Source organism: Eutrigla gurnardus (genome assembly GCF_963514095.1).
Source record: "Eutrigla gurnardus genome assembly, chromosome: 6".
NCBI lineage: Eukaryota > Metazoa > Chordata > Actinopteri > Perciformes > Triglidae > Eutrigla > Eutrigla gurnardus.
The window spans coordinates 31,129,119-31,143,883 of NC_139920.1; the positions used below are offsets into that span (position 1 = coordinate 31,129,119).

Below are 14,765 nucleotides of genomic sequence, written 5' to 3' on the forward strand. Positions count from 1 at the left end.
TGACATGCACATAATATACAGTTTGAATTTGCAGGCTGGAGCATTGAGTCTTACAGATATGTAACATCAAGTAGTACATTTAGATTTAATGAACATTCTGGACTGAGTTTATTATTAATACTTATCTATTTACATTAAGGCAAATAACTTAGCTGTAACTTGATAATTCCTCGTTTTTATGTATTCATTTTACGTCACGTCGATGACCTATTTATGGCCTTGCTTTTTTTCTTTTTTTTAGGCTCGCGAGCGGCAGTGCGCGTGACGACAGCGGCGGAAATATTTTTTCGCTATTCAAAATGGCACCGTCTCAATCAGGAAGTGAAGAAAACAACTAAGAAGAATAAGTTGGATAAAATCCCTAATTTCGGCTACTTTGACGCGATTCTTCGTTCGCAATCGGAGCGTTGGCTGGGGGTTCGGATTTGGCACCAGAAACATATTCACGGTGAGTGTAATTCGAGGTTATTGTGGAAAAGGCGAGCGACACATCGGCAGCTGCCTTTCTAACAAGATGCGTCCTGGGCAGCCTCTCCTAGGCGCGCACGTTTTCAACGACGGGCTGCGCCGGTTCTCCGGCGACTGCCTTGAGGTTTTGGCGTTATCTCGGGCGACGATGTCGGTAAACGTTGTATTATTTTGAGACCGAGGGGAAGTTGGGAAGCTGTAGTAAATTCAGGCGAGACGTGACGGTATTGATGCTTCGGTTTTTCTGTATGCCACCGGCGGGGAAGGCCAGCGACAGAACCAGGCTAGCTAGTTACTACGTAGCTGGCTAGCAATAAGCTATCCACATTAGTTTACCAGCAAGTAAAGTGTTATTCCGTGCTAACGTTACTCACATAAGTATCATGTTCCCCTTTTCCCCACCAGTGGCAGAAAGTCACCTTTTATTATCTCAATACAAACGAACTAACGGTAGTTGGGTAGCGACGTTAATCCAATAACACAGGCTATGTACAAAACGAACATACCCAAAGTCATAGAACGGCTACGAGCTAAGCTAAGATAGCTAGCACAATTGGCTACCCGAAGTATGCCTAGTATTACTAGAAACTGGTGTATGACCTCGCTGTATTTTTCCTGTGATCGTTGGATGATTAATTGAAGTGTAGTTAGTTAAGTTAGCTTTCTTGCTAGCGCTTGTTAAACCGTCGGTTGCGTGTTTTTGTCGATCGGCAGCTAACAGTGGTGCCACCGTAACGTAGAGCCTCGCAGCCTTTTCTTTGTGCTGTGTGGGAACAGTGAGCCTCTCTGTCCTCTAGTTTTCTTTAGAAGAAGTCACATTAAGCTGTACTACGGTTTATGTTAGTGGTTGTTCCGTGAGAAACCCGGAGTTCCACGTAAACGTATCCCCCTTTGATGCGTAAACATTGAACACGGCGGAGAATATCGGCTTCATGCTAGCCGAATTAAAAGAAAGCGACGCGTTCGTTTTAATCGTAATCTCGAGCTCGTTCAAATCAACGTCAGTTCTCACAACGCTTTCGGGGATACAGCTCCAGTTTTGTGCGGAGATTTATCAGCGTAGGAGGTGTGACGTTATGCTCGGAAATACTATACATAAGTGACTAAACTTTTGTGCACAATGAAGTTAGCCGACTGTAAACATCGTGTATGCAGTACCCCCCCACCCCCCCATTTTAACTTAAATGATAGCGTCTGAGCTGTGTATGCAGCAGCTCAAGAATGTGTGTAATTAAAGGTAGCCTTCATTATGCTACTGTACCACAATGATGTGACTAAATGTGCACTACGAGTTTAGGGAAAACAGCCACTGGCGTTTTCTTTTAATTTTATAGCTTCTGTGTTTTTAAGATGTAAAAAAGAGGACCTGAAAATGTTGGCTTAAAGGAGTCATCACCTGATTTTATACGTATCCAGCCCCCCTTGGATCGCTTTGGATCAATTCGTAAAACTTATTAGAAAAAAAAAAAAAAAATTTAATCAAACATTGAGCTTGTTCTGACCCTTTTTCGTACCGCGATTTTATCACGCGAGATTACGCGCGAGGTTTTGACTGGTCCGGATGTGCATTGTATAATATGTAATGAGGCGCGCGTTGATTCGCCGCAGGAAGGACAGAGCCGGGGGGGCTTGCCTGCATGCAGACTCCAAAACATAATGGCGGCGCTTCGGCGATTTCAGGTAGCGGACGGGGCGGGGTTGGGTGGTGAAAGAGGGGTGGGCTTATGCAAGTAGCCGCCACGGTGACGTCACCGAAGGCGCAGAATCAAAATCTCGTGCTTTAGGAATGCACACCCTTGTGTGCTATTCCTGTTCGGAAAAAGAGCAGAAGCGAAAAAACGGCGCCACTTTCAAACTCCAGCCTTTCAGGCAAGTTTCAACTGAGGTCAAACACAGATATGCATGTTTTAACAAGAGAAATTGCGATTTCCGGGTGATGACTCCTTTAATATATGACAGAAACCATACATTCTGGGATGACTGGGGGTAGAACAGTGGAGGTGGAGGAGTGACCAAGAGGAAATGAAAATAGCTCTCACAGAGCTGTCCCCTCTAGTTTTTTTTCCTCTTTCCTGCGATGTTCAGTCTTTAGTTTCCACTGTGCCTGTTGCCTGCAGCCAGGGCTAGCCAGGCCTCATGCAAGCCTTGACATAGTGGGTTGCTATGGTGGTTGCCTGGCTATTTTTCTTATTATGTCACCCCCCTTGTCAATGGATACTATTAGGTAACTGCTTGGTTCCTATCTTTTGAGTGCCCTTAACCCCGGTGACATGGTCAGTGACCTTGGTGTCACTTGTTGACACCAAAAAAACCTGACTCGCCGAACCTTTCTTGTTTCACCTGTTCAAGTTCTAGTCTAGTAAAACAGCAGGCGGCTGTGCTCAAGACAAAGGAAAAGCTTTATCGTAAGGTGTTTTTCTGTTTTTGTTGTCTTTTGGTGTAGCCAAAATAATATAATTCACTAAATATTTTATCAACCAGTGTGCCCTGTAATATTGTAAGCATGCCTGCCCACTCTCACAGTAATGCTAACTTCTGAGTTAAGTTGCCCATTTGTGCTCCTCCTTTTTCTAATTTCCCACTGTGTCAAACAATTGATGGCTGCCTGCCGTGCAGGGACTCTCAGGGTCACAACACTCCAGAACAGTTGATGCCGGGGTTAGAGCCTACAGCATCGGAAAGGATGATACACAGAGAAAATGGGGGTATTTCACAAAGCAGTTAGCATGTCGGTCGGAAAACTTTGAAACGTTGCATGATTTTCTTAAATGTTCTTCAACGTAATGTTCCAGTTCTGTTTATTGGATTCGGATAATATTTTCGGCTTTTTTAATTTTGTTTGTTTAGGATATTATTGTTTTTGGAAACACTCATTGGGGTTAACATCTGTGAACAACCGTGGCTTGTGCCCCCTGGTCTTGTGACTTGGCTTCCATTCTACTGCTGCTTTCGTCTTTGCAAGCCCCCTTTCCCCCCACCTCTCCAATTGGTGCCAGTGATAAATCTAATTTATGGCCCATGGTCTGATTAGAGTGAGAGTGAAAAATGTGGAGTGGAGGAGGGGAGTCAGGGGCTAGGTAATATGTTTGATTCAGTTCCTGCTTTCCTGGAATCTGGCCTTCATTAGATAATAGTTCATGTATTAAACATAGCATGGATGTTTGGCCAGAAGAGAATGAAAGAACAAGTGGCGGTTGTTAGGGGAATATGCGGCCATATTGTTCACGTCTACGCTGTGACAAGGAACAAATAGGTTCTCTACAATGGGCTATTTGACTATCCCATGTCCCAACTAGTATCCAGACCTGGAGGCTATGTCGACATCTCCCATAAGAGCTCTGTAAGACCTGACAGAAGAGCATGCCACAGTCGAGCATTCCTCACCACTTTGCCTTATGGTTTTCTGTGGAAAAGGGGTGTTAACGCCCTTAGAAAAGCAAACATTGATTTCAAAACTCATCCGGTGAGGAAATAGAAGAGAAATATCAGTGTCCACACAGATGACTGAATATCTTGTGTCATTATTTCAGTTTTCAGGATGGATTTAATACCAGGGGAGTAAAAAAAAAGAAGGCAGACTGGACTGAAGAGCTCATTTCTGCCACATTAAATTCCCAAAGAGTCGCAATCTTGTTTCCCAACATATGGCGGTCCTGCCTGCATTGGGAGTCTAATAGCAGACTCGCATGGCAATCAGTAACACACAGGTTCGATCCTCATCGCAGTGGGTTGTTGATTTCAGTCTTTTAACACGAAACCCATTTCCTGTGATTAATGTAAATGCCGGAGTGGAATGATAGAGGATATAATAGCTATATTGCAAATTAGCAAGCATTCATCTATTAGTATTTGTCTCATCACCTCTGAGTGTAATCTTGATTGCAGAGACGTTTTCCACATTCTCAAAAGGGCGTCTCTGCTCGTAGCCTGTAGATCATTAGTGGTGTGAATGCAGCGGGTTCAAATTTAGTTTTAGACCTAACTTTGGAGGGTTTTTATCCCCCCCCCCCCAATTTCTGTCCTAAACATGCCCCCTCTCTCTGCTCTGAGCTCTCAGTCACGCTCAGACTGGAACAAAACAAGTAACCGAAGCAAACTCTCAATGTGGGTGCCTTCGAAACTAGTGAAGGGTGTCTGTAGCCAACCACACATTTTCAGCAAATCAGTTTCCTGTAACAACAGTTATGCTAAGTTGAGGGTGGAGATGGTCTTGGTAAAAGCTAGACCACAGCCAAAGTCATCACTGGCCACCGTAGATCCTTCATGCTGGGAGGGTACTCAGTCAGCAGATATGATCACTGCACACCACACCGTGGACAAAGCGGGCTATAATTGTGCAGAATAAGTCACCTTTTAAAAATGATTTGACTTTCTGTGCTGTAAAACATCAGAAAGGCAGTTTGTAACTGCAGTGTCCTTTTTATGTTGACTCAAGACAATCATCTGTTAAACACGTTACAGGATACCCTAAAGCCAATAGTTTGGTGAGGTTTACTAGTAAATAGTCTGAGTAAATGTTTGCTGTTATTATTTACAGAACACAGGACGGACAATAAATTGATCCTCAGGATATTGAGAGATAAACAATCTGCGTCGGTCAGCCTGTTCGGACAGCTTCTCCCAGCTAGTTCAGTTTCACTTCAAGCCTTTTGCCACATTGTGACCCATTTTGTCCCACACATTGTTTTTCCCAATCACCTTTTTCTACATTTTTCGAGAGCAAATTGTGCCCGTGTGACTCATTTTCTGCATGGTTTACCGACTTGCAGGGCTTTTACTGCTCAAGATTACGATTGCAGCCTCAGTGGAAACCAGAGCGATGAACTGAATTGAACCAATGTTAGCATAGTAAAGTGGCACAGACGCAGACGGCTCCCCTGACGCTGTGCATGTGGGGCAATGTGGCCTCGCCTGCCAGAGAAGAGAGGTCAATCTGAGTGGAGCAGAGTACTGTCTGGATGTGAACGGTGGCAGAGTTCACTAAACACTTATCCTGGCACTGATTTTAACTTTTAATTTATGGAAGGAGTACAAGCTATTTAGATACCGAGACATCTGATTGCTCCAGTTCCCATTTCAGGATAGCTTAAGTAGGAGCCCAAGAATACTACTGGTGCTGTGCAACATATTTGGAGTGGACTTCCTAATGTGTGCTTCTGACGCAAGGCATGCGTGTTTTAAAACCTGTCTTGTATCCTGCACACTGGTGCAGTGGTTCAGATTGGGCTCCCCGTGTTATTTTGTTTGCTTGTGAAATGTGCATCTGATAGCCTTTGCCTGGTGTTTTGACTGACACCGATTAGCCACGGCTGGGGAGGGGGGGGACCAGCTGCCTCCAATCAGCAGGAGACTCCACCGAGGGGTCAGGCTGGGTGAAAGGGAGACAGGAACATGAGGGAAATGGGTACATGACTAGCACATGACGAGAGAGGCTATCACTAGAAAGAAGAAGGGGATAGTGTTGGAAATGGGAAAGAAGTAGGCAATATATCCGAGATAATATGAGGCCGGTGATGGAAACAGTGCTGCAGGAATGTGCTAAAAAAGTTAGCATTTTTGCACTTCTAGGATGTGGTTGTGCCCATGGACGATGATCTCGGGGATCAACGATAGTTGCCAATAGCCATGCCTTTACCAATGTTGAGACGATATGCGTCTCATCTTCACATTACTGTATACAATTATGAACATTAATAAGCTAAATTGATTTTGCCCAGTCGTGGTTTCACAGCCTCATGACACAGACACTGCTCACGCACCCTCGCTCAGACTAAATATAGCTGTATCAAACGGAGCTACTTTCATAACATTAACATTCAATATATTATTAATATCTTACAGGAACATTGCATACAATAGTCCACCTTCTCTTCCCCTTTCTCAAACACACACAGTCAAAAGTAGATGTAATCATTTCCAGAATTTACAACATGATTTTATCTATATTATATATCATCTCCACAGCATATATCTCCCCTTTTAAATTTTGAACTTTTCTTTGTTTTCTTTTCATAAGCAGCGACAGAAACGGACACAAATTGTACAAACTTTGCTTTTATAGCTCTGAGAAAATACATCCAGAATCAAGTGCTTGCACATTAATCGTGGTCGCAAACTCATAACCTTCAGTGCTTTTGTACACACATTTGATCTGGTGAATTTGTTTTGGTGGGGACCTCACTCGTTGAACCAGAGAAACGGGGTAGAAGGTAGAGAGCCACACTTGGCTAGTGTCGTCATCCTTCTCGTCAGAGGAAATTAGATGTCAGAGGAGGAAGGGGCAAAGAGGCAGCTAAGTGGATGGTTTTCTCTGATCTAGTCAGCCTTTCATCTATTTCTGGTGGGTGCTGCTGCCGGTGGTAAAAGTAGAGGGATTTGCTCCTCAAATGAGTGACATCAAGCCACTGCAACCCAGCGTCTGATCTTTGTCTGCTTCTCGGCTCTTTGAGGCACTCAAGCTCCTTTCCACCTTTTCTTTCCTCTTTTCTTTATTTACCACAACAAAGGGGATCCTGTGAGCCACACAAGCTTCATTAAGCCCCCCCCCCCCTTAATGGATAAATCACTTTAATGTCTCATTCAGCTGGTGTCTGTGGGCTCAAAGATATTTATCATGGTGAAAAAATGGTGCCAAATCGCAGCTTGGAGTGCGTTGATGAGAATCAAATTAAGATAAATTGTTATCCCTTTGTAAGTTGCTAAATCATCGAACTCTTTGCAGTCAGACCGAATCATTCAATTGCCCGCCCGCTTGTTCGATGTGTTTCTGTATGCCGTCCCAGTCCAGAGAGCCTCTTTGATAAATATTTGAACGGGCGAAATGCAATAACAGGCGCTTCAAACCCAATTTGTTTCCATTTGCCGGCTTTTGATAAGATGGCAGATTCGGTTATGCAGACATTCAATCATTCTCTATCCAGTGTCCCACTCGGTCACCGGGCTGTCCTCGGCCCCTTTTATGGCAATGTCTGTAACGCTGAATGGAATTTGTGGTTGTGGGGATGGGAACGAGAACAGATTGGTAGCTAATGTGTATGTCCTTCCATCGATGTGCTTATGGGCACAGTATGTATCCTGTGCTTGTGCAAGCTGAGACAAGGATAGGCCTTTTGTGTTTGGAAAAGGTGCCAATTAATAATGTAGCCTGTTTTGAATAACGAAGCCCTGTCTTTCCTTGGGAAGTAACTTGTTCCTTTTTATGAATATTTCATCGGGGGAGCTAATGAATCCAGCCGGTCGACACAATCATAACCAACTAACGGCCCCCTCGCTGCACCGGTGGAAGGCAGCTGGGCCTTGATCATTCCTAACCTGATTACTGGCGATGCTGATGGACGGATTGGTGACGAGTGAGCCTTGTGCGTCGGGTTGAATGGTTGTCGTTAGACGGCTTGTTAATAGTGAAGACGGATGCGGACTACAGAGGGAGAGTGACAGATGCCAACACTGGGCTGTTGCATGAGGAGCTTTTGTGTACTATGCATATACTTGTCTGTGTTTTTCCCCTTCATAGACAGGATAGCAGCCATTGTGTCTGCCATGTTCAGCCAGTGCTGTTGAGTTCACAGACACCGAGTTACCATGCAAGTGACATCGTCGTGACCAAGTTTCGATCCATTTCCCACGCTAAAAGTGTAAACTGTCATGCATGCTACCGGTATGTAGGCTGCTGCTTTTTGCTCATACGAAGGTGTGAAATGCGTCTGCTTTAGAAGCCCTGTGTGCCACATGGAGCTGATCTTGAGAATGTGCTTAATGAAGAGGAAGTAGAGCTGCACGCTGAAGGATTTTCTCTGGACCTTAAGAAGGATTAAGTGCAGTGCCCAAAGAAAAGGCAAAGGGACGAGTGTGACTGGAAGTAAAGGAGTATATGCTTTTCCACAGTTGTACCGTCTCCAGCCAGGAAGTGAACTCATTGCAGGGACACACAAGAGTGCGATATTGACTATGCTTCTGTCTTAACCTCAGCTGTTCTCCCCCGTCATACATTTCCTTCTACCAAACACGTGTTTTGTCCTGATGACTTAAATGCCTACAAGGTAATTAATGAGTTGATACTTGTAAACAGCAAGACAAGGTGCATATACACACATCATTTAGTTGCGTGTAGAAGTATGACTCCATGTCAACACTCCACATGTGAGTGTGCGTTCGTCAGCGAGATGGCACACACGCGCCAGGCAGGCTGGTGGTTCTCGTGAGCGTTAATCGTGATTTAGCAGCTTAAGGAAGTCACACTTCCCTGGACGCTCCCCATGTGCTCTGGGTACTGATACTCGCTGAAGGCCACCAGCTCTGCAAACAGACCTTTTTTTACCACACTGCAATTACCCCTCACCTGACGCACTCGCAAGCACATGTTAGTGCTGTGATCGACAAACGCATAGTGAACACGCACATCTTGTGTTTTCTGAAGTGGCAGAGGCATGCTGCTTGTCTCTCTCTCTCTGGCTGACAGACAGGCACAGTGACTCACACGGCCAAAGGGAACCAAACGGCCTAGAAAAGCCTAGAATGTGGCCACATCGCTGGAAATAGTGTTTCTAATGTCACTGCAGTCGTGCAGCCCTTCTGTCCAGATAAGTCAGTATGTGTGTTTTGGTGTGTTCAGCGCATAGCGTTAGGGGCTTGTCACAGTTTCTAAAGATTTTACAAATACTGCACATGAAATGGCCTAATCTCCCTGCAGTGAGCTTTTGCACCAGGCCACACACACACACACACACACACACACACACACACACACACACACACACACACACACACACACACACACACACACACACAGAGAGATGGGAGGGGGTTGTACAAAAACCAACAGTAACCTTTTGAAGTAATTAATGGATTACACTGAGGAATAATGTCTCTCTGGAATAAAAGAACCTTTAAGTTTTTTGTGAGCATTACATTTATGTGGATAAATATTTATAAGAATGTGAACATTTTGTTTAAAATATCTATCAATCACTGTCTCTTCTATTCAAACAATGGCTCCCTTTCTAAAATGTGTTTGTGCTCGATGCAACTGTATCACGGTGTTCAGTTTAACATTAGGCTCGTATCCTATCTGTGATGCCACAATCCAAACCCTAGCTTTGCTGGTAACTTTGACATTCAAATTATTATCATCTTACAAAAACATTGCATGCAAAAGACCATCTTCCCTTCTCTTTGTTATGCTTTCAAAACAAACAAACACACACACACACACACACACACACACACACACACAGAGAGACAGACACGCAGCAAACAACATCGAGCTCCTCGTTTTTCTGATTGTCTGTCCTCAATCCAAAAGTCAATATTTATTGAAATGATAGCCGGAATCATTTCCATTATTCACATCATGTTTTTCATCCAAGTAAATATTCTGCTTCAATCCATATTTGTTGTCCAAATGGAGCTTAGAGCAAGGTTTTGGTGAGCAGGCAAAGATGCCAAATGTCAGATTCCTGGAAAAGAGACGGCAAAGTTGTTTAAAAATACTCTCATGCTGCTAAATGGGTTCAGCGGGCAAAGACGCTGCTCTACAGTAGGATGCAGATTTTAGACATAATTTTTTTATAACTGACTTGATGGTAAAAACTAGTTATAATCACCTTTTTATTGGTGTAGGCAAAACCAAATGATCTGTCCACTAATCGGCACAGACCTAAAGACATATTTTGCTTCATGCGGACTAAAATGCAAAAAATTGAGACGTATTTAAATAACCAGGCACGATTACAAAAATGACTTGTGTGTTTGTTTTTCATGAATGAACTCGTTGTGTCCCTTGTGCTGCATGTTTCGTTCTTTATCTTTTTGTTTTCTTTCTCCCATATCTCCAACCTCCTTGTGCCTACTGATAGCGTTCCTCACCACCTCCCTCTTCCTCCCCACGGTGGTTAGGAGTAGTAGGGGGTTTGGCCGTTTTCCGGTAATGAGAGGCCTTCCAGGAAGGAGATATGTGGGACCACTCTTGCAATGATCAGTATCGATTATCCTCAGAGGAACGCTGGAGGGGTGGGGAGGGTGGTTCGGTAACAGGGAGACGACAAAGAGACATTTCTCTGTTGCTAAGAGACGGTAACTAGCATGGTGCCGGAGGGTGACGTGGCTACGGGGGATGGAATGACAGTGCCGGACTGCTTTAGCTAATCAGGAGCACCAGTGTGTTTTCAGCTGTCAGACTGTCCAGACCCAATAAATACATATATTACTACTACCATTACTGGACATTTATGTATTCTGGCTTTCACACACGCTGATATATTGCTGCAGTGACCTTTACTCTACTGTCACCGAATAATCCCTGGATGTAATCATTCACAGACTCAACACTACAACCGTAGTTTCACATGCATCACTGCTGAACCACAGAATTCAAGAGAATAACAAAGTATCACGGTTCAGTTTCAGTTTCTCGCTCTCTCCTGCTCACCCATTTGCAGTACACTTTCTCTTCCTCTCACTCACTTCTTCTTCTTCCTCCATGCTATTTTGTTAGTACTAGTTGGTTGTTTGTACACCCAGGTGAGCCCAGATGGAAGGAGGGTCGAGATAGTTAAATTCAGATAGTGACCTCATGCTGCATAGAAAGCTTTCACGTTGGTTCTTCGACATTAGGCTACAATACATTTGTGACACCCGTATCCAGACAGCATCACACTGGCACCTTGAGGGGAAACTGTGTGCGTGTGTGTGTGTGTTGACTATGTGTGCAAGTGGTGAATGTGTTGGTGGTAAGGACTCTCTCCAACACACTCCAACACACAAAGGGCCTCTTATTTAGACCTTCATGAACTCTATTAGGATTTTGGCTATTACTTCAGCTTTGTCCCCAGTGAACACGCCTGGCCTGTGTTCCAGATTGGGGGCAAAGTGAATGAAGGAAGGGAGAGGGGAAGGAAGGTAATGGTTTGATTCATTTGGGGCTCAGGAGTGCTGCTGACGTTACACAGGCACGCATTGTGAAATGCTGAGAGATTGGTCAAAATGGTGAGATTTGCGGTATATGCGTTTGGTTTTCACCTGGGAAGTAACAAAGAATTCAGTTTGTTTTTTTAACTAGCTGGAATTACGTTTTCACCTTTTTTGAGTCCGTGTCTCATCATGGCAAAATGTGATCAATGTGAGACACCTACTGTCGTGGAAGCTACCACAGAAGTGATTCCAACTATGGAGAAGATCGCCCTCTAGCTCTAATGCACAGTTGAGATTAAAATGAAGGTGGAGTTCAAAGATGGCCATGGATGAGGCTGTGGTCTGAGTCCAGGCGGGGTAAAGGGTTGTCGGAAGTGGGGGAGGGCCATTGGCCTCCCGACTCTAAGCCCCTGGTCACGGCAAGTGTGATCCCATCGCAATATGCTCTCATTTTTATCTCTATATTTAACCCCATAATGCATTTGGATAGCGTGCTCAAACTGACTTCCTAGACATTATTCCACATTTACACTATGATAAAACCTTAGTGTGAGCAGGCAGAGTGACTGTGTGAAACCATATCAGAGGAAAGTAGGTAATTGTGGTCGGTTTCCAAATGATAAGATAGATGAGTCTGTCTCATGCATTCAGACAGATTGGAGAGTGACACTTTGTATTATAAATATGAAGAGAAGAATAACTCTAAAACTATGAAAATCATATATTTGTTTTGGTGGCAGTGGAAAGATGAATTCAGAAAGGATGAGCTTGTCCTTTTTTGGAGTTTAAAGTTTTATTGTAATAAATTAAAACTAAAGCAAACAGAGCTCCCAGTTGGATGACGAGAGAGAAATGCAGAATGAAGTTCAGATTGGGATACTTTGACATGTTTTCACCCTTGACGGGCATCCTTCAACACTTGTTTTGTCTGTAGATTGGCAACCTCGGGAATTTATAGTTGAAGGCTTACTTCATGACTTTGCTTCTGACAACATTGCCTGTGAATTTTAAAGCTGGATTCCGTTTTATTCAAACTAGGAAGCTGAATGCTGGTTTCCACTGAAGGTAGAAAGAGACACGCTCAAAACACAAGACAGTAGGACGTAACCATAAGTGAAATTAGCTTTTAACCTGCCAATACATTTGAAAACATCAGTACAACTTGCCCCTCTGCTTTTATATGTTTGGTGTAGGTTTTAATTTTCCAAATGTATACGTGTGGTTGTGTCTGATAAACAGAGAGACTACAGGGGGAAGCTTGTTAGCATTGCAGGAAGCCTTCTATGTCCAGACGGTCTGGTCTAGCTAGTCTAACCTGTCATGATATGGGACGCGAACAGCGTGAGCTGGAACTAAAGCACGCACACGCGCGGATTATGCTTTCTGCCGCCACATGAAGGCATTTTTCAATGCGTTGTTCGTTGCATTATTCCTTGCCTGGTTGACTCTGCCGTCGGTGTGTGAATGTGTGTGTGAATGTCAGTCATTGATGTAAAGCGCGTTGGAGAAAAGCGCTAAATAAATGAGGCTACATTTACCATTTATAACAACAACTTACAATTCTTCGTTGATAGAATTGCTTTACTTCAGAATAATCCCGGCCTGTTTGCTGTGTCGTGGACCCCCTGCCAGGATTTTAATTGGTCCTCTGATGACTGGTGAACCTTCAGCTGTGTCAGATGAACCAACTAATGAGGGTGGTCAATCAATACATATAAGCTGGCATTGCATTATGAATAGGATCAGAATTTAATTTGTGTGGCGACACAGGAAGAAGACCATGTATTTGTCTAATCTGATTCATGTTATAAAAGTTATTGATTAGTATTTTTAGCTCCATTTTCAGCCAACGTTGCAGCTCTTTCACTGTGCGTTCTTTGAGGGCATTGCAGGTGGAACAATTTTAAATGAATAACATTAGTCACATTTTGATGTTTATTGGTAATCTTTCCTAATTCCCCTGGCTGATTTTCCGTTAAATAACATTCATTGAAATGCATTGTGCATTTGTCTTATTTTGGCTGTGGTATTGATGACATTATTTGTTGTCTCCCTCAGGTCATGGAAAGCATTTACCTTGGTTAGAAGGAAGTACTATCTCAGAGGTCGGTGGCATTCAGAGGGTACATAGCCTATGTCAGCTGGTGGTCATGTGTGAAGCTGTGGTCTGATGCCCACCCTCCCCTCAGCGCTGGCCATGGACGGGGAGAACTACCTGCATCCAGAAGGCCCTCAGCTGGACAGCAGCTTGTTCTCTGTGGCCTCCTCTAACATGGAGGTATGATGTGGGATTTTATGATGATGTCAACTGCATTTTCAATTACCATTCAAGGCCTGTACTACATATACAAATGCATTTTTTCAGATTTCAGATATATTCCTTTAAGTAAACTGGAATAGTGTAATTTACCTTACGCACTTATAGGATATATTACATTTTGATGCAAATATTAGTATTTTCTGAATAGTGCTAGGCGTCAATCCCAAAGGAGTGTGCTTAAAAGCATGAATTGCATGTTGTGTAAGTATGGAATACGTAACAATGTTTTTTTTCTTAAATCACTATATCCAGCGTCGTGGCTAAAAACACTTTAGCTGTACCTTAACTTAAAGACACATCTGAGCACTAGTGCATATGGCTTCTGCAGAACAGTCATCTAGACATGAGTGGGAAAGGAAGTGGTTCTTCGTGTGGTATCCTTGTCAGGCACAGCTGTTATGAATTATTAGCATCATTAGTTGTTTTTCTGTCTCTTGTTTTTTTTTGTAAGCTGCTCAAAGTATTGAACATTTCCATTTGGATAAACTCAGTTTCATTTTTGATTGGAAGTGATCTTTTTACCAGAGAAAGTGCCCCAATGGTCTTATCAGCAGCACTAATAATTCTATTTACCTCCATTAGAGCAGGGTAGTGACAGAAATTCCAGAGATTTTTTTTTTGGGGGGGTGCATTATGGGAAAAGCCTATTTCATTTATAAGCGATTGCCTGGATTTTTGAAGTGGGATTGTATGAGGCACTTCCATGTTCAGTCTGTTACCACTGGTGGATGGAAGTCGGCATGCCCTGAGACTCTTGTCGACAAAAAAAAAAATGCTTTTACGTTCCAGAACAAGGGCATTGCTCGCCTGTCACTGCCTCAATCAGTTAGTAAAAATGGTCTAAATAGTGACATTGTACACTGATTTTGGATACATACCTCATACCAAAAAGTCTTGTATTTGTATTTCTGTTTTTATTCCTGAACATAACCAATTTTCATTGTGTTCTGTTTTTAGAGTTCAATATACGCCTCCTCTGGCTCCTGGGGATCCTACTCTCAGCAGGCTGGGTACAGCATACACTGCCCTATGCAATCTGGAAACCAGTAAGTGAATACATACTCACAAA

General features: G+C 43.4%; 1 protein-coding gene across 2 annotated transcripts in view; it reads left to right on the top strand.

Moving 5' to 3' along the window:
- The first annotated feature begins 306 nt into the window (after nucleotides 1-306).
- Nucleotides 307-14,765, top strand: part of sbno2b (strawberry notch homolog 2b) — a 57,684-nt gene continuing 43,225 nt past the window's right edge. For both annotated transcript variants that reach the window (XM_084012077.1, XM_084012078.1), the window contains exons 1-3: nucleotides 307-448; nucleotides 13,435-13,654; nucleotides 14,654-14,742. In XM_084012077.1, coding sequence (XP_083868203.1) covers nucleotides 13,547-13,654; nucleotides 14,654-14,742 — 197 coding nt within the window. In that variant the 5' untranslated portion in view covers nucleotides 307-448; nucleotides 13,435-13,546. The remainder of the gene's footprint in view (nucleotides 449-13,434; nucleotides 13,655-14,653; nucleotides 14,743-14,765) is intronic.